The sequence below is a fragment of the Camellia sinensis genome, chromosome 3 (assembly GCF_055761805.1).
Source record: "Camellia sinensis isolate YWXY chromosome 3, ASM5576180v1, whole genome shotgun sequence".
NCBI classification, from domain to species: domain Eukaryota; kingdom Viridiplantae; phylum Streptophyta; class Magnoliopsida; order Ericales; family Theaceae; genus Camellia; species Camellia sinensis.
Window position 1 is genome coordinate 41,602,702 of NC_138963.1, and position 25,824 is coordinate 41,628,525.

General features: G+C 36.0%; 2 protein-coding genes across 2 annotated transcripts in view; one reads left to right on the forward strand and one right to left on the reverse strand.

Annotated features, from left to right (window-relative positions):
- Positions 1 to 25,824, forward strand: part of LOC145822493 (uncharacterized) — a 180,647-nt gene that overhangs the window by 86,136 nt on the left and 68,687 nt on the right. The window lies entirely within an intron of this gene.
- On the reverse strand, positions 12,961 to 22,196 carry LOC145821451 (uncharacterized). The gene is made up of 11 exons (XM_082917973.1): positions 22,068 to 22,196; positions 21,139 to 21,270; positions 20,487 to 20,649; positions 17,842 to 17,975; positions 17,744 to 17,770; positions 15,331 to 15,449; positions 15,166 to 15,238; positions 14,876 to 15,096; positions 14,732 to 14,776; positions 13,298 to 13,397; positions 12,961 to 13,218 (listed from the first exon to the last, which is right to left on the reverse strand). The coding sequence occupies exons 1-11, from the start codon at positions 22,194 to 22,196 to the stop codon at positions 13,063 to 13,065; spliced, it is 1,299 nt and encodes a 432-aa protein (XP_082774099.1). The 3' UTR covers positions 12,961 to 13,062.

Genomic DNA, 25,824 nt, shown 5'->3' on the forward strand with positions numbered 1-25,824 from the left:
TTTTTTTTTTCTCTAATAATAATGAAAATATATGTTACAAATTAAATATATATATATATATATATGAAAAATCATATGTTAAAATATTATAATTATATACTTTCATTAGATTTTTTTCATTTATTCTAAAATATTTATATTATTTTTTTATTTTATATAATATCTAATTAATTAAACACAACATAAAAATTTAAAACTAAATAACAAATAAACATTATTTAAACATAAATAAATATTCATTTTAAACACTCATTTTTTGAGCTGGCCAACTCAAGATAATAAATTAGTTAGGTGCAATTTATATATATTTGTGCAATCACAACCGACAAGGCAGATTTCATTAATTGTAAAAAGAGAATGGTTAAATCAAAAGTCATTTTGTATAAATATGGCATTAAGACGTAACTAGAATTAAATGAACAGATGTTAATTTATAATATAAAATCTACACTCATATAAATGAAAAATAAGAAATTTAAGTACTAAATGACTTTTCAGTCTCGAACGGGGAGGGAGGGAGGGAGAGGGAGAAAGAGAGAGACGAAGAAGAAGACGACAACAACGCCATCTAATGAGAAAAAGAAGACGTCTGCGAAGCACAAAGCTTGAGAGATGAAGAATAAGAAGATGAAGGTCAAAGCTTGAGAAGCAAATACATAGAAGAAGACAGCGCAATCTCCACTTTCGCAGCCCTAATCTCAAGTCCATATCAAGTTTTTCTTTTCCTTGCAATTCTCTCTCTCTCTCTCTCTCTCTCTCTCTCTCTCTCTCCCCTTCTTCTTCTTCTTCTTCTTTGTTGTTGCTGTGAAACACAAATCCTTAGCTTGAGCGTTCCCATCCAATTAGATCCGCGATTCTATCTCAATGGGAAAGCAATTCTAACACAATTCTTGCTACGAATTGTTAAATCACGATTCTAGACGAGAATCGTCTCCCCTTCCCACGATTCCTGCTACTAAGGGTAAAAGGCTACAAAGGATGGAGAAGAACTTGAAGGCAATGATTTATGTCATTGTTTTTTATGTCTTTTTGCACTTTATCATGTAAGTTTCGAACGTGTTGGCGAATGAAATGAATGTAATCAAAAACTTGTTTTCTATTTTGTATTTTTTTGTACTTAATGATGCAAATGAGTGAGTTTTTACGCTAGTAAGAATGTCAATCGAGAATTGATTGAAAGGTATCAATAACTTTTGATGGCTTATTTATTAATTTGGGATTGTACATTACTATATACCAGCAAGCATATGAAAAAGTCAAAAGATATTTGGAATCTTCCCCACAAACACATTACAGGAAATATGGAAATATGTCAGATTTTTCAATCCAAGAACATCAACAAGAGCTAATCCAATGAACAAATTGGTGCCAATATTTTTCAATCCCAGGCATGATGAGATCTGTTCTTGAACACTCCTTCATAGCAGATTGTTCCTCACACACAATTACAGTAGGTCTTGTGAAGAAATTGGACCTCAAAGATTATTGAAACACATCCCCTTCTTCGGTTCTTCAACTTCACCACTCTCATTAACTGAAAGATTGTTATCCTCTTCTTCAACTTCTTTACTCTCATTGAATGAATTTGTTAGTATATATTATATACATTAGCTGTAAGCTGTAAAGGATGTAAAGGCACAACACTTTCATTATTATGTCTACATAGTGCATAACTTTAATTATGTTGTCTATTTATTCTTTCGGTTCTCCTCTCTATAAATGAGAATCATCACCTATAAACAATATACTGAATATAACAAACACACTTCATTCAGTCTCTCTCTCTCTCTACCAAACTTACATGGTATCAGAGCCCAGTTCTACACTCCTGGCATTTTCTGTTTTTGGTGCTTAGTCCTGTACACAGTGGCACTACACCATCTTGCTCAGAATCACCTCACGATTCCAACGGTACCACCCCCATCACCAAAATGGCCGTCACGCGCTATCACACGCCACTTTTGTGCTCGGCGCGTCTCAGCTTCCGTCGCCTCTCCCACACGCGTCATTCACACACCCTTCCGTTGCTTGCTCACGTCAGCATCTGACGTCAGCTCTGCACCTGCGTGCGTCGCGCCTATTGTTGTGCGCCTCACGTGTGCCGTTTTGCTATTTTGCACCCGCGTGCACCGTTCTGCTTCCGTGCGCCCCGCGTGCGTAGTTCTGCTATTTTGCACCCGCATGCGTAGTTCTGCTATTTTGCACCCGCGTGCGTCGTTCTGCTTCCGTGCGCCCTGCGTGCGCCGTTCTGCTACGGTGCGTCGCATGCTCTTCATGCTATTATGCGCCGCCTTCAGTCTGCTATTGTGCACCGCTGACATCATTTCCCCTCCACTGACGTCATCTCCGCACAGCAGCCCCTTTTCCAGCTATTTTCAACCTTTTGAACTCACTGGTACGCTCTGTTTTACCAAATTTTGCTCCTACAGGCCTACTCCTATATATTTAGTCCTACTCCACTTTTAATATGGATCGCCATGATGCCTCTAATCCAATTTATGTTCTTCTTAATGGTTCCAATTATGTACTGTGGGCCTAAGCCATGTCTTTCTTCCTTAAAGGACAGAAACTTTGGCGTATTATCACCGGGAATGTGACCAAACCGGTGAAAGAGGACACTGAATCTACTGCCACATATGCAGATCGACTCAAAGATTGGGACAGTAAAAACTACCAAATCATTACTTGGCTTCGGAATACCTCTATTCCCTCTATTAGTCTTCAGTTTGGCCGTTTTCAACTTGACTCTGTTTCTAATCCTGCTAAAGACATTTGGGATTTTTTGAGAGATCGATACCAGACTACCGGTCTTGCCCATTAGTATCAACTTCAAAGTCAACTTCACCGCATGCGCCAAGAATCCAGTCAATCTATTAATGACTTTCTTTCTCAAATGTATTTTGTTTGAGACCAGCTTGCTCTCTCAGAACCGACATGGCCTTACCGAGAAGATGCTGCTTTATTCACTACCTATCGTAATTAGCAACGGTTGATCCACTTTCTCATGGCTCTCACTCCCTCTTTTGAGCCCGTGCGTGCCTGTCTTCTTCATCGTCTTCCATTGCCCACTCTTGAACAGGCTATTTATGAGCTGTTATCTGAGGAGACTCGTCTTGCTACTCTCCAAACTCATCATATGGACTCTGTTCTTGCCACTCCTCAGCCACGGCCCTCACCGACCCAACGGTCCACTACTTGCATCTATTGTCAAAATCGGGCCTTCCTTGTACTCATCTTTTGGTTCATTGCCCTGTCCGATTCTGCCGATATTGCAACAAACTTGGTCCTGGTCATCTGCAGCAGGATTGTTTTCGCAATCCATCCCAGTCATCTTCCACTAGCCACTCCTCTCGCGGTGGCCCTTCTAGAGGGAGCTCTCATCGTTAGTTTAATCGCACTGCTTCTGCTGCCTCTGAGGATTTCTCTGAGTCTCCTACTCAATCTACCCCTGTTTTTTCTCAAATTAATGTTGAGGCCATGTTCAAATAGCTTATCTCCACCTCTGGTATACCTCCTCCTACTGCTTTGTCTGTGGCTCCAGGTAACTCTTCTTGGTATTTTGACTTTGCCTATTGTAATCATATGACTTCCAGCTCTACTATATTCTCTTTCATCTCTCCCTCTACTCATCTTCTCTCCATTCATACTGCTGATGATTCTCTCATGTCTGTCAGTCATGTTGGGACTGTTTCCAGATCTCAGTTATCTTTACCTCAAGTTTATCATATCCCTGCTCTCACCTTAAATCTTATCTCTATTAGTCAATTATGTGAGCTTGGTCTAATCGTCACATTTTCTACTAATGGTTGTTTGGTGTAGGACCCTCAGACAGAACAGACTATTGGGATCAACCATAAGCATGGACGTCTCTATGAACTCATTCAACTTCATGTTCCGGACTCCCCACAGATCGCTGCTCCTGCATCTACTTCCTCTTTATCTCATTTTCGTCTTTGGTATTGTCACTTAGGACATCTTTCTATTAGTCACTTAAAGTCTTTGGTTTCTAGTGGTCAATTGGGTCATGTACTTCAAGATACTTTCGATTGTATACCCTGTCAACTCGCAAAACAACTTGTTTTATCATTCAATAAAAGTCCTTCTGTTTCCCGTGCTCCTTTTGATCTCATACATTCCGATATTTGAGGCCCATCCCCTACTACTACTATGAGGGGATCTCGTTATTTTGTTGTTTTTATTGATGATTATTCACGGTTTACTTGGCTTTTGCTCATGAAAACTGGGTCTGAACTTAAACATCTTTATTATAGCCAAAATGGTCCACACCCAATTTTCAAAAACCATTAAACTTTTTCGCTCTAACAATGCTATGGAATATCAGAATACCGATTTCCTTTCCTTTCTCAGAGTCATGGTACTCAGCCTCATCGTTCTTGTGTTGGCACGTCCCAACAAAATGGGCGTGCTGAACAGAAACATAGGCATATTCTTGACACTACTCGCGCTCTCCTTCTCTCGTCTTCCTGCCCTGAAAACTTTTAGGGAGAGGCTGCCTTACTGCTGTGTACACTATCAATTGTGTTCCTTCCCCTGTCATGCATAATCAAACTCCCTTTAAACGTCTACATGGCACTCCCCCTCCATACACCAATCTTCGGATTTTTGGCTCTGCCTGCTTTGTTCTACTTCAATCCCATGAACACACCAAACTTGAACCTAGTTCTCGTCTTTGCTGCTTTCTTGGATATGGGATTAAACATAAAAGCTTTTGCTATTGGGATCCTCTCTTTAAGTGTCTTCGTATCTCCCGGCATGTAGTTTTCTGAGAGCACAAAATGTTTTCCTCTCTCTCCTCCTTTCACTTACCTGCACTCTCCACTCCGGTCATCTTTACTAATCCTTCCCTAGATCTCTTCTCTAATAACTTTGATACAGGTTCCTCCTTCATCGAGACGCCCTTGTTGATCCCTGATCCCGGCCAGACTGTTCTCCTTGATGGTCCACCTCTCCTTGCACCTTTTAGTCCGTCTCCTCCTTCTTTGCCAGCTCTTCCCCCTACCGATTTTCTCACTGGTCAGCCGCACCGGGTAACTCAACCAGCTATTCATCTTTGTGATTATATTGTTGGGTCTGCTACACTTCTACTTATGAACCTATCTCCCATCGTGAGACTTGTACTAAGCCTTTTTGGCAGCAAGCTATGACTGATGAACTTCAGGCTTTGGACAAAATTCATACTTGGGATGTTGTTGATCTTCCTTCTGGCAAGACTGCAATTGGCTGCAAATGGGTCTACAAAATCAAGACTCATTCTGATGGCTCTATTAAGCACTACAAAGCTCGTCTTGTTGCCAAAGGTTTCAACCAGGAATATGGCATTGATTATGAGGAGACTTTCTCCCTTGTTGCTCGACTTACCTCTGTTCACAATTTGCTTGCTGTTACTGCTGCTCGCCACTGGAACCTCTTTCAGATGGATGTCAAGAGTGCCTTCCTTAATTGTAATCTTCTTGAGGAGGTCTACATACAACCTCCACCTGGGTCTACTTATCCCATTCATAAGGTTTGCAAACTGCAGCGTGCCCTTTATGGTCTCAAGCAGGCACCCCGCGCTTGGTTTACTAAGTTCAGTTCTACCATTCATGACTTTAGGTTCACCTCTAGCTCCTATGACTATGCTTTATTTATATAGACTACTCTTCATGGTACCACTCTTCTCCTTCTTTATGTGGATGATATGATTATCACTGGTAATGATGCAGCTGGTATTCTTCACCTCAAACGTTTTCTCCACCGTCAGTTTGAGATGAAGGACCTTGGTACTCTTAACTACTTCTTAGGCCTTGAAGTCTTCTATGATTCTACCGGTTCCTATTTGTCCCATGCCAAATATGCATCCGATATTCTGGCCCATGCTGGTCTTACTGATTGCAAAACTACCTCTACTCCAGTTGATCCTCAGATTCGTCTCACTCCTCTCGATGGAGATCTCCTCTCTAATGCTACTCTTTATCGCCAGCTAGTCGGTAGTCTTGTCTATCTCACTGTGACTCATCTTGACATTGCCTATGTTGTTCACATTGTTAGTCACTACATGTCAGCTCCTCCCACTTCCCACTATACTGTTCTACTCCGCATCCTTCGCTACCTCAAAGGCACTCTGTTCCATGGCCTTCACTACTCTGGTTCCTCTTCTCTTGAACTGTGTGCCTTTTTTGATGTTGATTGGGCTGGGGATCCTACAGATCGACGCTCCACCACGAGTTTCTATTTCTTCTTAGGGGATTCTCTTCTTACTTAGCGTAGCAAGAAACAATCCCTCACTGCCCGCTCTAGTACCGAGGCTAAATACCGAGCTCTTGCTGATACTACTCAGGAACTTCGCTAGCTTCTTGTTGATATGGGTGTTTCTTCTTCTGGCGCTACCTCTCTCTATTGTGACAATCAGAGTGCCATTCAGATTGCTCACAATGATGTTTTTCATGATCGCACCAAGAATATTGAGATTGATTGTCATTTCATTCGACAGCATGTTACATGTGGTACTATTCTTCTTCTCTCTATTGCTTCTGCCGATCAACCTGCTGATGTTTTCACCAAGGCTCATCCTCCTGGGCGCTTCAACGATCTCGTTTCCAAACTTAACTTGGTGGATGCCTACCCTCCTTGAGTTTGCGAGGGGATGTTAGTATATATTATATACATTAGCTGTAAGCTGTAAAGGATGTAAAGACACAACACTTTCATTATTATGTATACATAGTGCATAGCTTTAATTATGTTGTCTATTTCTTCTTTCGGTTCTCCTCTTTATAAATGAGAATCATCACGTGTAAACAATATATTGAATATAACAAACACACTTCATTCAATCTCTCTCTCCCTCTCTCTACCAAACTTACTGAATTATTGTTTGAATCAATATTCATTGTAGCTTCAAAATAATAATAACAATTTAAGTTTCACAATTTTCCTAAAATCCTTCTTCCATTTACAGGTTTATTTTTACACTTCTATTTCAGACTGAAAATTACCACTATACCAATAGAAAATTATCATAATCAGCATTCTTGGAACAAGAAGTTCAGCATAGTTAGCCCTATAGCAATAGATGACACAGGGAATTGAACCAGTTGAAGTGCCGAAACACAGATAAACAATTAGGTCAGATGAACAATCAATACATATATGTATCAATTTGCAATCTAATCAAACAATCTTTATTTCCCCAATCACATCACATAACTTGCCAATTGAAGGAGAGAAAATGTTTTGAAAAAAAAAAGAAGAAAAACCCTAAAAACAATTCAATATGAGATTATGAAACTCTTGGAATACTAATAAACTGACCTGAAAGCTGATGAAGATAGAACAAGTGAAGCCCACCACCACCACCACCAAAGCCAATCCAGAGAGATTTGATTTGAGAGACTGTGATTATGGCGGAAAATTAAAAAATAAATATACGATGACTAGCTAGCGAAGCCTTGAGTTTGAAGGAGCTAATTACCTTTTCGGTGGACACAAGCAAATCTAACTAATACGGCACACACAGCAGCAGCAGCACCCTTGCGGCACACACAGTAGCGGACGTAGCCTGGTCGGCGACACACAGGTCAGCTCCTCTCTCTCTACTCTCTGTCAGCCAGTCAATGCTCCTCTCCTCTCACTATTTAGCTAGGTTAGTCGGTCGCCCATTTCTCTATTCTCTGTTCTTTTCTCTTTTTCTTTTTTTTTTATTTGCAATGAAAGGTGTGACTGAACAGAGATGGGGGTGCACAAGGAATCTGAGGTGGACAAAGAAATTGGGCCATTCGAGCCTCAATATATCCGAGCTACTAAGCGGGACTGATTTTTTTATGACCTGTGTTCAGACGTACCTTAACTAATCTTAGGATCTACGCAAAGCGCTCCTTCTACATAAATTAAGCAAATCTCGAGACATCAATATTATGAAAAGGCTTTATATATGATAGTATAAATAATACATACATAAAGGCAATTGAGTAATTTCGACAAAAACAAAAATTTGATCGAGATATTGATGATGATTTGGATTGCATGAGTTGGGAAGTGAAGATGATGATAATATGATGCATTGCATGAATTGAGATGAGAAGATAATGTCGATGATAATGATGACATTATGAGGTAAAAGGATAATTGAGGTCTCGTTTGGGAACAAGCTAATTTAGTAATTTTTTGGCTATTTGGTTAAAAATGTAGGTAAAAAAAACTTGATGTTTACTTTGGAAACTAGGCCCCATGATCCAAAAAGGAAACTAGGCCAAATTTGGAAAAACAATAGATGATGTTTACTTTTGTACTAAAGAATGTATCATTATTTGGTCAGTTACGTGGACAAGACAACATGAAGGGAGTAATTCTATTTTTTATGCATTCACAACAAAAACATACGCTTAATTATCTGCCATATTTGGTATATAATTTTTTGTATAGGTAATGTGCAGTAACTATGTTTTGATTCATGTAATGGGGGCATATTTGGCATTCATAATTACAAAATTTTATTTTTGATATTTAATTTGTTTGTAATAGCAAGAAAAAAAAATATATCTCTGCTACTCGAGCAATCTCTTGGATCAAAACTACATAAAAAATAGAAGTTAACTATTTTCAACATGTGCACAACAGAACAGATGCAGATCGTCTTGTTTTGACATATTAAGAGCATTTGGATCAGTGTTGCAAAACAGTAAATATGTGCACAGCCTAGTGTTGGCAAATTAGCTTCGAAAGGCCCATGTTCAATTGGAACAGCTCAATGATCAAGACCCACTGTTTCTCCATGATCTAAGGCACTTTTAGAGCAAATTCCACTGTTATGGCCCTCAATTTTGAGATGCCATTTTAGGAAAGTTTTATTTTTACAGTTTCTTTTGTCCAGAAAATTCTGTTTTGGTTCTCCTTTGTTTTGGCATGTTTCTTTAAATTTCTAGTATCCAAATTTGAACTCAACTCAAATTTGTTATTTTTTGTAATTTTTTATTAGGGTGGTGATAATGCCATGAAACAATTTGATGGATCCACGAAAATTTATTTCACAAGACATTTTAGCCCTCACAACTAACATGCTCCTTTTCTCTCTCATCTCACCCGTTCTTTTCTGTATCTGTCATTTGCTTTCACTCTTTTCTGCTGTCTTCTTTTTCTTTCCTGCTGTATACTGTAAGTAATCGCAACTGCAGGGTAGCCAATTCCCATTTAAATTATCAATTTGATTTTTGCAAGAGGTTTAGTGCAGAGACATTTGGTCTATGGCACAGAGACAAGAGAGGGCTTGGTTGAAGAAAAACTATTTAGAGAGATAGAAAATCCAACAATCACAACACCTCTCCATCCTCGGTGGCTGTTCATCCTACCTCCGCATAAAGTTGGGCAAACTTCATCACATTCAGCAGTGCCAACAACATTCTCCTGGAGACTATCATCGACCTCGTTGGAATGGATTCCGCATCATTGTCTTTTTATTTTTCCAATATAATCAAATCTTACTCAACTTCCTTCTAATTCAAGTGGATCCGCTCTATGAAATATAACGAGAATGCAAATAATTATGGAGAGACTATGAGACATGGTCGTCAATTTATGGTTGGGACAAGTAAGATACAGAGAGGGAGAGAGAAGGAAAAAAAGGATGAGAGTGAGGCAAGTTGATAAGAGATGGGAAAGGGAAGAGGATGAGAGATAAAGGGAGAGGGCAACTTCTTGAGAAGAGAGGAAAAGAAGAAGATAAACGTGATCAATTATGATGACAAATATGTCGAATGCCATACATTTGTGTGGATCCATCAAACCAGTACGTAGAATTATCACTAGCCCTTCTTTATTTTAGCTTAATGAACAAGGAATTGCCTTTTGTGGTGTTACCTAGTTGATTTTGGATTTCTCTTATTATTATAAATTTGGGTGCAAGCCTCTAGGCTATATAGTTTTTGGTGATTAACTCATAGAGAGAAGTGTTCCCTTATTTGAGTGTGCTCGTGTTTGTTCTTGTTGCAACTATTGGTTCTACAAGCTTCCCTCTGTAGAGAACTTTGCAAAAAAAATTGACAGCTTATACATATGCTAGGTCAGGAGAAAACTAAGGGTGTAGAATACAGTCCCTGTCAGTCAAATAGTTCTAGGATGCATGTTATCCTTCAATGAAATTCAGAAACATACCTGCTGAAGGGAAGCTGCCTTTGCTCTAAAAGATGCCTCAAGAAATTCAGCTTCTTTCTCGAGTTTCCTTATCCTCTCAAGATCAGAAAACAGCTTTTAATTGCTCTTTTCCAGAACTAGAGCTTGATACATGAAGCTCCTGAAGTAACTCCTCTAGCTTTAGCAAGGCATCTTCAACACTCTCCAATGCCTAAAGCCAAATGCCAAAGTCATTCAAAATTACATCATAAGAAAGGTTTATGGAATGCTAAAGATACAAAGGCAAGAACAAAGACTAGAACAATAACGGAATTGAAAAACCCATCTATAAGGGCTAAACATCACTCCAATCATGAATAATGATAAAAACAAAAATGAAAACTGACAGGTGTACATAATGCAAAACTTTACTACACAAACGTTGAAACGAGTTGTTGACATAACATATAAGCTGGTCGTGTGAACAATTAACAATAAATATAACAATGAATGTTGTACTCGCAGGACATTTACAAATACTTAATATCCAAATCTTGTTCGGCCCTGCAATTCACCCATGCAGTATTGCTGCATCAAACTTTCTAATCATATTACCTTTCTATTTTATTTATTTTTTTTGTAATTAAACTTGGTAATTATCTTACATGCTGTACACTATACAATTTACCAATTTCATTTTTTCATGAGTATTTTTTATTAGCGTCTATCCTTCTCGTGATCATTGTTGTTAAATTGCAAATCAAATCATGAATCATTTTTTTCTAAAATAGTGAACCGTATTGTATCAAATTGTGATTTAGTGAACCGTATTGTATCAAATTGTGATTTATAAGATTCACCTTATTTAACATAATATATAATTTTATATACGTATATATAAATATACACATAGTTTTAAAATCACAAGCAAGTGGAACGAAGAGAAGTTCCCTACCGTCCCCACTTCTACTTCCCCTCTACATACGTCCCTAAAGCCTGATCCGCCGCCCAACGAAATGAATGAAATATCAATATAACTAAATTATATATATGAATATATACATATAAAGTCATGTATATTAATTGATCTTATTTTTATTTTGCAAAAATGTTGACATTTAATGCTTTATAGAAACATAACTGAATCGTAGTAAATCACAACAAATTGCAATGAATTGTAGTGAATCGCAATTAAATTTTAAGATTCACTCAATTTAAGATTCAATGGCATGAATCGAATCGTTTTTGATTGAAACACATAACAAATCATATGAATCGAATTGTGGATCATAAGATTCTAACTGTGAATGTATATTACATATTTAGTATTAGCTTTTTCTCACTGTAATTAGGCTTGGAGTTTCCTACTACAGAGTTTACTATTTTGATTCTTTCCTATCATGTTTAGTTTGTATCTCCATTAAGAGATTCAACCTTGTAATTGATCTATACAATAATATATCTCTTCTCCAAGATTTCTTACACGAACAACCATGCTTGTGATTATATTGTAATTTTCTATCAGTGTATAATATTGAATTGCATTGCCATACTGATTTGTATTGAAGGTCATCAACGAATACTGTGACAAAACTGATTATTTAAATTATGAAACCTTATAACATTTTTGTTATTGTAAGTAAAGTCAGGAGAGAAAGTAATAAGAGTTACAAGTTTTTGTCAGCTTGACAAAACCTTGAAGAGAGTGAGACAACCAGGTACTAAAGACATATTATCGAAGTTATTGAAATGTTTCCATGGTGCCCAACCAAAACCTGACCAACAAGGCATACCACAGCCCACAATTCTCATTACATCCAACCCAACCCAAAACTCTAAGAAGCATGGACACGGACACGTGACACGACACGAGTACGACATGGACACGCCGACACGTTAATTTTCAAAAAATACAGGACACGACACGAGGAGGACACGCATGAAATACATAATTTTATATATTTATTATATGTTATATATATATGAATATATCATTCAAAGATAATAAAAAATGCAATATGACACTAATTCTTATAAATTTATATGGTTTTTATTTTATTATTGTATCTTAAGTTATTTTGTTCAAACTTATAATTAGTTTTACGTATGTCTAATCGTTAGACACGTGTGTTTAAACGATTGACACGTGTGTCCTTCAAGTGTCCAAAGAGTGTCCAAGTCTTTAAACAATAGGACACGTTTTGAAGAGTGTCGGACACGTGTCCTAAGAGTGTCCAAAGAGTGTCGGTGTCCGACACGTACCCGACACGGATACGTCACCTTCCTAGAAGTGTCCGTGCTTCTTAGCCAAAACTAGACAGCAACCAACCCAATACCTGGGGCCCAACTAATATAGCCCAGACCCAAAAAAAATAAAATAAAATAATATAAAGAAAAAGAAGCCCATAAAAAGAATACACCACGAAAATGATACATCGGAGGGTTTTATCATGGCATGTCACAGATATGATGCTTCTTTCCAGGTGTCGGGTGTTAGGGAAACATCCTCTCTAAGATTGGTCAACAAATAGCTGTCTTCCCTTGAAAGCAAGCCAAGCAACCTTGATGAACCCATAATCCTAGCCTCTAATCTACAATCCTTCATGATCCTCCAATCTACTCCACAATATCTCTCCCTGGGTCTTCTTTCCTTCAACCTTTTACACACTTAGGCTCAAGAGACAAACCCCACATGCTGATTATTTTTTAATTCATCTTCCACCTATTATGATGGCTGAGATCCTAACCTCACTAGTAACAAGATGAAGATAGGGGTTACTCTCTATCAAAAAGAGGAACTGAAGGAGCTAACAATGCAATAAAAAATCTATGGACTGTATGAATATCTACCCAAAGTTTCCAAAAACAAGTGAAATGGTGCATCAGGAATAGAATGGAAATATCTACATGGTTGCCACTTGCAAATTCAAACATCTTAAGGATTCAAAAATGTGATAGCTACTTCCGATGTGCAACTTCAAAAATATAACATACTCTTGCAAGATTTAACAGTGTCATTTTAATGGTGAAGGTCTTCTTTCTCCTCTGGAAATCTAAGTAAGATGGTTTCCAATGTTGATGTTTACGGTTGAACTGGATATGGAAAGGAATTACCTAAGGTGCCAAAACTAAGAAAATTACAACATGTCTGACTAATGTGTTACACAAGGAAAAAAATCAATTTAAGGGTGACCTTATCAAAAGAAGAATCTGGCTCTTTCTCAATCAGTGAATATGTTCCAGATCCAGTCCTCTCAATAGATTGCCTACCACTGCCTTCAGTCATTTCATTCCTGCATCACATTTTCTCAAATAAGCTTTTATTGCAACTGTTATTTTTCTTGTAAGACAAAAACTAGAAAATTACAATAAAAAATTAAAATTCTTAAGATTTACTGCAGATCAAAACAGGCATATCCCCATCGTACACCTGTATAAGTATTCAGCAAAAATGCAGTTGGAATCCACCAGATCACTATAAATCCAAATTAGCAGATCCCAATTGATTCAATACAGAAAGAAAGAATCAGAACAAAAACAAAGCTACACAAATGCATATAATTCCAACTGCAAAAATGCAGTTGGAATCCACCAAATCACTATAAATCCAAATTAGCAGATCCCAATTGATTCACTACAGAAAGAAAGAATCAGAACAAAAACAAAGCTACACAAATGCATATAATTCAAACAAGGCAGGTAAAAGGTTTGGCAGAAATAGGAGCCGAAGCTTATATGGGTATCATTAGTGTCGTGATGCTCATGGTGCTTCATCCAATAAACATTAACAACCTCGTTAAATAATAGTGCTCGAAGGCATGAAACTCTAGAAGACACTTCAAAAATTATAGTAATTTCACTGTCATGGTGTTTACATAAAAAAGAATATACAAGTACTTTTTAAGACATCGAGAGATCATCAGAATCAAAGGACACTCTCATGATCATTAAAATTAACTTCTGTCACTCCTTTTATGTTGTATACGGTATCTCAAATATCTTTAAGGCCAGGAGTCTCTCCTTCACCCTTACCCCCAGAGTATGACTCTCATTTTCATAGCCATGCATTTGCCAAGTCATATTTTCCTACCAAATAAAAGCTAATCGACCAATATGATCAACACACTTGGGGTATGTTTGATCCCATGAATTTGTATATGCTAGCAATTGATATTTGGAATCAATTTATAACTTTTTATCTATGGAGGAGACAACAAACGAAGATTCTTACATACCCACACCAACACCCCTCACCTACCCACACACATTAGCTTTAAACACGATATGTTAGATTCTGTAAGTTCAACAATTCTAAAAACTTTACAAGTTTGTAATAATGGGAAAAGAAATGAATTGTCATACAGGCATCTCTATATTAATTGTATTGTCATTAATGTTGCCTTAAAACATAAGTTTCAAGTGTAAATTGGAAGTTGCACCACAATGATGCAATATTAACATATGGGCATGTATATATCTATATAGTTCCCTATGCATTTTAGATTTCCATTACTTTACTATTGATTTAGATTAAGTACATTACAAACTTCAATGGTAACATATTGTGGTGTGTGTGCATGTGAGACACAAAGAAAGAGAGATCAGGTCAAGGCCTCATTCAACTTACTTTCGTATCCCAAGTTCATCCATGCACTCCATCAATTTGTTGTGCCTAAAACAGTAAACATATAGACAACACTGTTTAGATGATTATAAGAAATGCAGTGCAGCCCATTAACTTTAATCAATCAGGTATTATAAGTTTATATACCCTCTAGAAAGAAACCTTGTCGCCTTAACATTAGAAGGGTTCTCCAGCCATTTACTATACTTAATAAAGCTCTGAATCCAATGAGAGCAAACATCTAATGCTTGGGGGATGGCTTCAGGATTTGGATGACCTTCTTGTTTACTTTTATGGCCATGCAAGCGTTTCGAAGTGCTAGTAATGCCCGGATAAAAAGGAAGCCACTCCAGCTCTTCACAGACTACCTATCATATGAATGTACTAATCAGATTTAAACCACAATATCTTGTTATATGATTTTCAGAGACACTAACCTCCACATACAGTTGATAAGAACTTATTGAGGAAAGCTGAGGATAGTATAACACACTGCCCCCAATAAGGTATCTGCTTTAAAGAGAGAAGAAAATTTTGCATCATTGAATTGTAGTGAAGAATACTAATCAAGCTAATCGAAAATTAAATATCAAAACTTATACCTTAAGAAGCCCTCAATAGGTTCATCTATAACATCAAAACCATTTGCAGATAGAAAGGATTGTGTGCTTCTCCCTAAGGCAATGAAGAATCCAAATATAGCCAAATCTCTCTCCAACACCTGAAATATACCAGCATTGACTTTTAGAAAACATCTCGGACATGATCAAAACATTGCAAGAACTTGCATGAGAAATTTTTTTAATAAAATATACAATTAAGCAAAATATTTTAATCTCTTGTACAGCTAATATGATCACATGTTCCATAGTGCTCCTATAAAATTCTCATTTCTAGAAACTAAACCTACCCCAGCATTAAGATGATAATTGCACAATAGCTAAATAGATAAAAGGAATAAACATGCACCATTTCCAAATCTACCGCTAGAAATAAGACATATCTTCATTCTTCATTTATTCTTATTTCCATATTATGCCAACACTATGTTATAAAACATACAGACTTCTCAAAATCATTTTTTTTATAATGATCATATTAGGAACTTTACTAGTGTGGTTTCAGCAGCAATTTCTCCATCTAAATTAATTTTTTATTTACAAATGGAGCTTCAGAATAAATTGCCAAGAGCTCTTTTTAGTTTTCGCAGTGTTCTGTCATAGTCAAATTCTATAATCTCAGGGCTATTCAGTCTGGCAAAAATTAGATAAAATTTTTGTGAAAATGATAACTGCATGAATACAACCCCTGAATATATCTCCACCAACCAACCACAAGAAGATGCCCAGCTGAAAAACAGCATACAAAGAAGACTAGGGTAAAGTATAAATTTCACACAGGGCTTACTTAGGACCTTGTGTAATCAAGTTTAGCATTTTAGTCTTATTCTGCATTATATACTTACATCTGCTAGACAGACTTGATTTTCATTATATTAAGTTTTAGAAATCAAGGAAATTTTATTAATATCAAAATTTGCTAAACATATGACAGAGAGAGTATGTGCTTCTTGGTTTAATAGGTATATATGCCAACTATTTTGGGTCAAGAATAGTTTTATTAGTCAAAAATTCGAAGTATTCTATTAATTTGTTTCAATCCTATAGTAGATTTAGAACTTTGGAAACTAATAAGTATCTATGTAATCTTTCCATCCAAAAAACAAGTTTGAGATTGTGATTGTGTGATTTGGCTTATCCCTCTTCTTGTAATATGTAACATGGTATGTCTTTACCTGAGATAAATTTTTCTCATGCTAAATTATTTTGCTTTCATAGTTAAAACGGGCACAAGCCTGATGCCTCATGTTCAAGGCACCTCACACATTTCGAGGTCTTACACCTTAGAACAGTTGCTTTAGTCTCTAAGACTACAAAGCATAGCTACATGGTCCCTTAATAAACTCTCAATCGACAGTGAAGGGATTAATAGTGAGAAATTGTTAGTAAAAGAATTGATAGTGAAGGGATTAATAGTGAGAAATTATTTTTATATAAAATAATAAAACAACTAAAAAAATATAAAAATTAAACATTAATATTTTTAAAAAAATTCCCAAAATAAAAAAAAATAAAAAAATTTCTAATCTCCTCACTATTTTTCTAATACCATCTCTACCTCCTCACTATGAATCCCCCTTCTAAGGATATTAGTAATACAAAGGTATTAGTAGTCCCAAGGCCATCTCTCAAAACAAACAAGATATTAGTAATACCAAGGTATTAGTAGTCTCAATCCCTTTCCTATAACCCCAAACAAACAGGGCCTTAAATCAAAACTACTCTTTTTTGTTTTAAAAACATCAAACTGGAATAAAAAAATAGGTCCCGGAAAACCAAAGCACTAATTAGTTGGACTAACAATTGCAGTCGGATACGTACAAGCAATAAGAGCTGTCAACATAAACTTGTGCTCTTCAGCCCTCTTTTTTGTATTCATTCACATGCAACCCTTCTTATAAAGATAGATTGCACATGACCTGCCACCATAGGGATACAAATGGAAACAGTAGTTAGGCATTATACAAATTGCACCAATACTTCAGAATTCGTACTCGAGAAATCACCCTAGTAGTATAAGCAGAAGTGTAATAGTAATTAAGTTCTATTTTTTCATTTAAGAAACTGATTATTTGAAATTAAACAAACACAATACAAGTACAAAACAAAATGATGTATTTGATCTTGGATTCATGTAGGGATTTGCAGAGGGAAAAGAAAAGGGAGGGGAAAAAAAAACCTCTACGAATCCATGATTCAAACACAACCAAAGAAAAACTAAAATCAAATAGCATGGAACTTGTAAATAAGTGCTGGACATGAAAATGTACTTGTTAAAAATAAAATTGAAATTTACAAAAGATATCCCATAAATCAATAGCATTCAGGATCTCCGCAAAAAAAAAAAAAAAAAAAAAACTACCAGAAGTAATGAATCATATAAGTAATCTCTTACCGAAAGCACTACAACAAAGCTGTACAACTAGTGTCTGGTCAACTTTACTTTTTTGGGGTATCCTCTTCCTGTTGAGCTGTAGAATCTTCTTTCTTCACCATAACTTGTTGTATGCCTTCTTGATACCCTTCTATGAAGCTCTTAAGTGCATCTCTATATGCTGAAGCTCTTGTCATGTACACACGCTGCAATGCAGGCCTGAGCGTCTCCATCCCCCCTCCGGCAGCCACCACTAATAAATTTATTCCAAGTAAAGGAAATTTAAATATGGGAATTGAACATAAATAGAAAACAAGTTCAAAGATTAAAAACAATATAAAATTCAAGAAGGAAACAATTCTTTCCAATATGCTAGCTAGAAAAGTTAAATGCATAAGCTTAATAATGGTAGAATGATTATCAAAGTGGAAAGATGCTCTTCGTGATCAAAATAATCTAAGATTTTTTTTCCTCTATTTCTTCCGTAAAACGATTTAACTATGTCAAATAATGGAATCAAAAAGTCTTGGAGGAGATGAATATAACTGAAGGGTTAAGAAGCATGGCATAGACACGTGACATGAAACGGACACACCAACACGCCAATTTTCAAAAAATGCAAGGCATGACACATGTGGGATACGAATGAAATATATAATTTTATATATTTATTATATGTTATATATATGAAAATACCATTCAAAGATAATAAAAAATGCAATATGACACTAATTTCTATAAATTTATATGATTTTTGTTTTATTATTGTATCTTAAGTTATTTGGTTCAAACTTATAATTAGTATCACTTGTGTCTAGTCGTATGTTTAAGCGATAGACATGCATGTCCTCCAAGTGTCCAGAGAGTGTCCAGGTTTTTAAAAAAAATAAAAAAATATGACACGTTTTGAAGAATGTCGGACACGTGTCGGGGAAGTGTCCAAAGAGTGTTGGTATCCAATACAGACACAACACGGATACATCACCTTCTTAGAAGTGCCTGTGCTTCTGAACCATAACAGGACTATCAAGAGCTTAACATTGTTTTATAAGAAACAGTTAGCTTAATGTTTTTATATTCCTCATTCAAATACAACATTTTTCAAGAAATGAACAGACTATTTCTGATAATGTTGAGCCCACTAATAATACTTTTATATATTATCTATTTTTGAGTGTATCATTTCCAGATTTAGAAATTAGAACTACGTCATCAATTCCAACCAGGGGATCAATATGACCCTACCCATAGATACCACATGCTGAGTGAGTAACCTAGGATGTTCCCATTCTGCATCTTTTAATCATCGGCATTCCGAGTAAAGCAAACAACATTCAGCAGGAAAAAATTAGAAACTAATTGTAAAGAAAGATAGAATGACTTAAATCTATCATTGAATCATGAAATCGGCTCACTCAAAGAAAAACAAGGACAAATTGGGAATTTTAGATGAAGCATACATAGGACCTCATGCAATCAAGTTTAGTGTAAAATTAAGTCTTAAGTCTTATCTTTCTTATAACTTGCGTCCTGTGACAAATTGATTTACACCTCACTAGCTTTTTAGTTGATATTTCTACTTGTGCTAGGCATGTGCTGTGGTATAGGTTCATGGTAATTAGGTCGAGCAATATTATCATGTCATTGTTGGTTTGTTTTAGGTTTGGCATAGTCATAGCAGCGTAAGCGTCAAAGTTTCCTATTCTTAATTAAGTGCTTGCCTAATAGAATTCTAGAGGCCTATAAATATCTATAAAATGTTTCTATTGAAGAGACTTTGAGTTACGAGTATTTATGTTTTGTTTGTGTTACCTTGCTCAACCCTTGTTTAGTCCCTTATTTGTGTTTCCTTCTTACGTCCTATCTTCATTTTTTTTTTTTTTTTTTTTGATAGTCATACTTTCCTAATCTCCAAAAAGTAACCAAGCCACTATTAAGGTGGGTACTATTCATTCATAGCCCCAAAAAGTCTTTAACCTATTGAGACCTGGGAACATGGTTAAAATGTCAAAGTGTTGAAAATTAATTTTTCGATGCACCTACAGAAAATAGTGTCTCTACGAAAGAAGTTATGCTCATTTTTGGGTTATTAATATGACGAAGCACATCACACATGCATGCCATGAGAATCGCCAATAGCATAAGAGTGCTATTACTGCTGCCGTCCACTAGTAAGTACATCAAACGTAGTTCATACTTTTGCACATCCTGACTCAAATCTTATATAGCTACTTCACATGCTTTAATTTGTCCATTTACATCTTTCATGGTATGATATCAACTTCATTCTAATTGAAGCACTTTTGAAAAGACAGATAAAAAGGAATTACATGCCTAGCTCAGACTTGGAAATATTAATTGACAAGTAAAAATGTAACAGTCAATGGATATTCTGTCCAACTCAATGTACAGACCACACGAGTTATAGTTTATCAATCCAAATAAGAAATTAAATTCCTCAGGCATCAATAGTCTCCATCATAGCATGCAAAAAATTATATGAAGCAACTAGGGCAATCATTGAACTTGACATGAGATACATTATTTGAGCCATTTTCCAACAATTTTATCAACAATTATGAACCAAAATTTCACATTATGGACTCGAGAAGATATGGTAGCTGTTTATGAACAAGATCCTCCAATGTAGAGGGTTCTTTCTAGGCAGAGACATTATTTAAGCCATTTTCCAGCAATTTTGTCAAAGGTAATGAACCAAAATTTCACATTATTGACTCAAGAAGATGAGGTAGTGGTTTCTCACCAAGATCCTCCAATGTAGAGGGTTCTTTCTCTTTTGTTGCACCATTTACTCCATTGTGCTTCTCTTCACTATCATAGTCTTTCTTGTAATCATTTGGATGAAGATCCGGACCAATATCTCTTACCCAACTCGCAGCATAGAGTTTGGATGCTTCCTTCAGCACCTGACGGATTATTATGGAAGGTCTATTACTTGTCAGTAAATTCACGCCATGTTAATTCAAGTTCATATGTGAGAAAAATTACATCTTTGAAAAAATTATTAAAAACGAATAATTTAAACAGCGTGTATTCAAACTAAAAAGATAAGTACAAATATACATGAATCTTATAGCAATTAATCAATTCAACATTAAATAGAAACTAAATTGTCCCAAATATTTGAATAGGGAAGACAAATTGTTTGATGGATCAATTCTTACACCCAGCAGTCCATTCTACCATTCTATTTCCACAATTGTTATTACTTCATGCATATCCAAATCCACAAATAGCACCAATTATAGGTTTTCATGCTAAAATGCAGAAGAAGACACAACAAAGCTATCTCAAAATTGAAATCAAAACAAGACGTAGAGTCAATACCATTATAAGATTTTAACCAAAGCATGTATCACCATAAATTAAAAAGATAAGAATGATACAGAACATACAAGAGATCGCTCTTTCCAAGTTAATTTTCGAAGCTTTTTGACATGTGGTGGATCAGGCAAAGATGAAGGGAAGGCAATTTCTTTCAGATCATAACGAACATAATCAAAGGTTTTCCTCAAGACTACCTTCAACTTCATTATGATGCTTGAATCACCTCAGCATAATCTGCAAAGAGAAGGGTACAAAGTAAATGCACATCTTTTAAGCATAATAGGAAAACATAAATCAACAACAATACTTATTTGCTCATTAAAAATAAAATAAAAAATAGATAAAATAATAATAAATCATGCCGTAAATGATGAAAAGATAGAATCACAACAATACCAATTGTTGGGTTTTAAGGCCAACCCACCTAAACTACCAGAAATCAAACACACAATAATGAACACAAGATTACGTGGTTCGGCCTCAATGCCTACGTCCACAGAGAAAACCAGAGATTTCCACTAAAACAAATAAAGCTTACAACAGAGGAGGAGACTCTCTCACTCAATTCACACACTCGCTACTGCCTTACACTCACTGGTTTTTCCCTCACCTTCATAGAGATACACACTCACTTGTATATTACTTGTGTTCTTCCCTTCTTCCTCACACTCTCACATCTCCCTATACTTATACACCAAGGAAGAAAATGGAGAGATTGGTTGGCCTTGCAGATGGCCAGTTGTTTCCTCTTTCGGTACCTTGAGACGAGCTCCTCCTGTTGGCTGTTTTCAACTGCTTTCAGTGGAGAGAAAGATCACCCCTCACATGGGGTGATATTCTACAAATCACCCCCCTTAACCTATGTGAGGTGATCCACACTAGCACCCCCTAATTGGATGTCTGTAACCCTTGCTTGGAGTGCCCTACACCCCATCACTAGGGTGCCATGCAAAGCTTATTTTGCAACCCGTTGTGATTGCATCTCTCCCTTCCATACACTCTTGGAGAGATCGTAATATGTCTCTAATACAGGAGCAAAAGAAACTCTTTTCTTTATTGGGATGTGCTCTGCCGTCTTGGTCTTTTTGCTCTGAGCTTTCTTCAAGATTGGCCTCAATGGCTCCATTCTATGCACCTTCGGATTGCCTCCATGAGTTCCTATACACTTTAGTTGCCATGTATGATCCCTATGTCTTTTCTGCGCATATCTTGTACTCCTTGCCCGGTGAGTGACTGTAGCTCCTTTTGTCACGACTTTCTCTACAAGTCTGTACAAATTCCCCTTTAGTCATCCATGCAACATCACCATATCCCCATGGATAACTTTGAGATTTGCATTGCTAGATGAAAAGCTGTAACCCTTCAAATCTAGCATACTTAGGGAAATTAGTTTCTTCCTCAATCTCGCCACGCGTTGGACCCCATCCAAAGTGAAAATTTTTCCATCTTCCATTTGGAGCCGTACTGTTCTCACACCAACAATCTTACTCACAGTGTTGTTAGCCATCCGAACAATACCTCCGTCCATCACTTAGTAGGTGAAAAAATATCTCTTCTTCATGCATATACGGTACATCCTACCGGAATCTAAAATCCAATCAGGTTTCGTCATACTCGACAAAACTGTGAATGCATACTCATCCTTAGCATTCACTACAGTTGCGACATTTGATGAGCTCGCATTTTCCTTACTTGCCTTATCCTCTTTGAGGATTACACAATCTTTAATGAGGTGACCCTCCTAATCACAATAGTAGCACTTTCTCCTATAGACTAGCCTTGATTGTGAATCCCCTCTTGGTTTGGACCTACTCCATCTATCATTGGACCTACCTCTGCCCTGATCATTTTCTAAGGCAACCATGGCATTTCCCTCTAGGTGCTTGCCGCTTTCCTTTTTCTTCATCGTCGCATAAGAAATAAGCGTAGCAACCACCTCATCTAGTCCAAGAGTATCCTTTCCGTATATTAGAGTAGTCTTGAGATGCTCATATGATGAAGGTAAAGAGACCAGCAAGATAATAGCCTGATCTTCCTTCTCGATCTTCACCCCGATGGAATCCAACTCCAATGTGAGCCTGTTAAACTTGTTCAGATGTTTTGTAAGGTTTGCTCCTTCTATCATTTGAAGTGCATACAACTGCTTCTTCAAAGACAACTGATTTGTCAAGGACTTTGACTTCTATCTCATTTCCAACTTTGCCCAAAGCTTTGTCGGATATTCTTCATTGATGACTTCTCAGAGTGTGTTATTCCCGAAATATAACTGGATCGTACTATTTGCCAATTCTCTCAACTCTTCCCACTTGTCATCCCTTATGTCTGCCGGTTTGTTGGACTTCTTGTTGAGAGCTTTCACCAAACCCTCCCGTGTTAGAATGTTTTTCACCCTTTCTTGCCACAGGATAAAATCATTTTTTCTATTAAAGGTTATATCATAAAACTTGCACCTTTTCCTACCATTTCGATCTCCTAAAAAGAACCATTCAGAATTTGATAAAAAAGTGCTCAAAAATCATCTCCAATCCTTTCATCAAATGTTCATCAAATCAAGGAAGTCATTTTTTTTTTTGAGAATTCATTAAACTTAAATTTGATGAAAATTTAAAAAGACAAAGCATTGGAGATGATTTTCCCCCATCAAATCTAATGAAAAGGGGAAATTGAGGTAAGAGGGGAATTTTTAAAAAGATTTTGATTTTGAAGAAAAGCTTGGAGTAGTTTGTATCAAATCAAGTTTTTTACTCAAATTTAGAATCAAATTAAACAGAAAAAATTAATGAAGGGTTTGCATTTCCTTTTCTTCAAATTAGTCCACCAAAAGTTTCCATTGGCTTCGCTACTATGTTCATAAATTTGCTCTGTTATATCAAAGACAAAAAAAGGTTCTTAAAAATAGATAACTAGCTACATTAGTAATAAACAAAATTAACCCACCAGTGCAATTTTCTACTTCATCATTCCCAAATCCATAGCTTCTTTATCCTTAACAGCTAATTCTCATTCAATCTACAAATTTTAATAAAAACCCTAAAAATTTTATCTAGCTCAAACACAGACAGTGATTGCAGAACAATGAAACAGAGAATCTGAGACAACATTAAGATTAAAACACAAAAATTTATAGCACAAAGCATATATATATATATATATGTGTGTAGATATAGAAAGAGAAACCCAGGATGGGTCAAACAAAACTCCAATCCAAACACTTCTTCTTCTTCTTCTTCCTCGTTCCTTGATTGATTTATTGATTCCATAACCAGAAATCCAGAACCTGTTTTACTCAATGTGAACTCCCAACTTCTACTGAGTTAAACGAGTCAGATTGATGAGTCAATAGTGGATTGTTTGGGGGAGAGGAAATGAGTAAAAGATGTATCTAAAGTTTGGATTAATTCATAACGCGTTTGGTTAATTCGTCCATGAATATGGTTGACCGTATCAATGCTGTAACCAAAAATTCTGTCAAAAATCAAACTTCAAAGAGTTCTTTGCCACAATTTCATCTACAATTAACTGTCCAGATACCCACTTCCTAAATATCCAAAAAATGCAATTGTTCATGACAAGCTTGCATCTTTCAAGCCCACCAGATTAGGATCTTCTGTTATAATTATTTTGTGATATATCTTCTTTTCCTTTTCTTTTTTCTTAGGTATGTGTACTTTATCTTCCATTTTCCCTTTTTTAAAACACAAAATCTCTTATTGGTAAAAATGCATCCAGAATTTCAAGGGAAAACAAAAATGAAAACGAAGCAAAAAGGCAAGCAGTTAAAAAAATAAAAATAATAATAAATTAGAGAAGACGAATAAATGAATAAATAAGAAAGACAATAGCTATATCTAATGGGAATGTGAAAAAAAATATATATATATATATACATATATATATATATAACAAAGAGGACTGAGAATTTAAGGGATTTGCATGTATATCGAAAGATTATGGATTTGGGGCATCACCTGACAACAATGTTGAACTTAAATCCGTCGAAGAATTTGTTGTTTTTCACTCTCTGATGATCAGATAAAGCATGATCATGAAGTACTAGTTACATATGATCAGAATATAAAACTTGGCTGCCAAGATTGGTTATTTGCAATGGGACATCTGATTCAATTTCTAGTATCATTTAGATGTTATCATTCTAATATTCATTGTTCTACAAGTAGTTATTTCCCAGATGAATGGACAAAAATTCATCAAATTCTGTTCACTTGTTTCATGTGGGGAAAATGAGGGTGAAACTTTGTAAAGGATGGATTACAAAGGCTAGAGAATCATATTCCACATCAATGCAGGTACATATTCCACATCAATGGACAAATTACAAATCAATGGTAACCTTTTAAAATAGTTACAGATTCATGAAAAAATGCAAAATTTTAATTATTGAAGTTTGTAAACTTCATCATTGATCTGAATTTTTTTTTTTAAACTTACACCAAATTGTTAATTCTCCTTCAAAATTAGAAAATTAATGTAAAAAAACAAAAGAGCTTGTATGAAACATGCTTATTATGTGCATATCAACAAATTGAAAAGTATATTTAGTTTCTCCTTCATAGAATGTTGACAACTACAGTCTCTGCAATAAACTCAAGTGCCCAAAGATTTCAATACAACACATAATGACTCTAACCCATCAATCCAAAAAATGAGGTAACCCATTAGACACAAACTTTAGACTGTTCTATTTCCTCCAAACAAAGTGACTTCAATTGAAATGTGTTGTGAATTTATTTTTT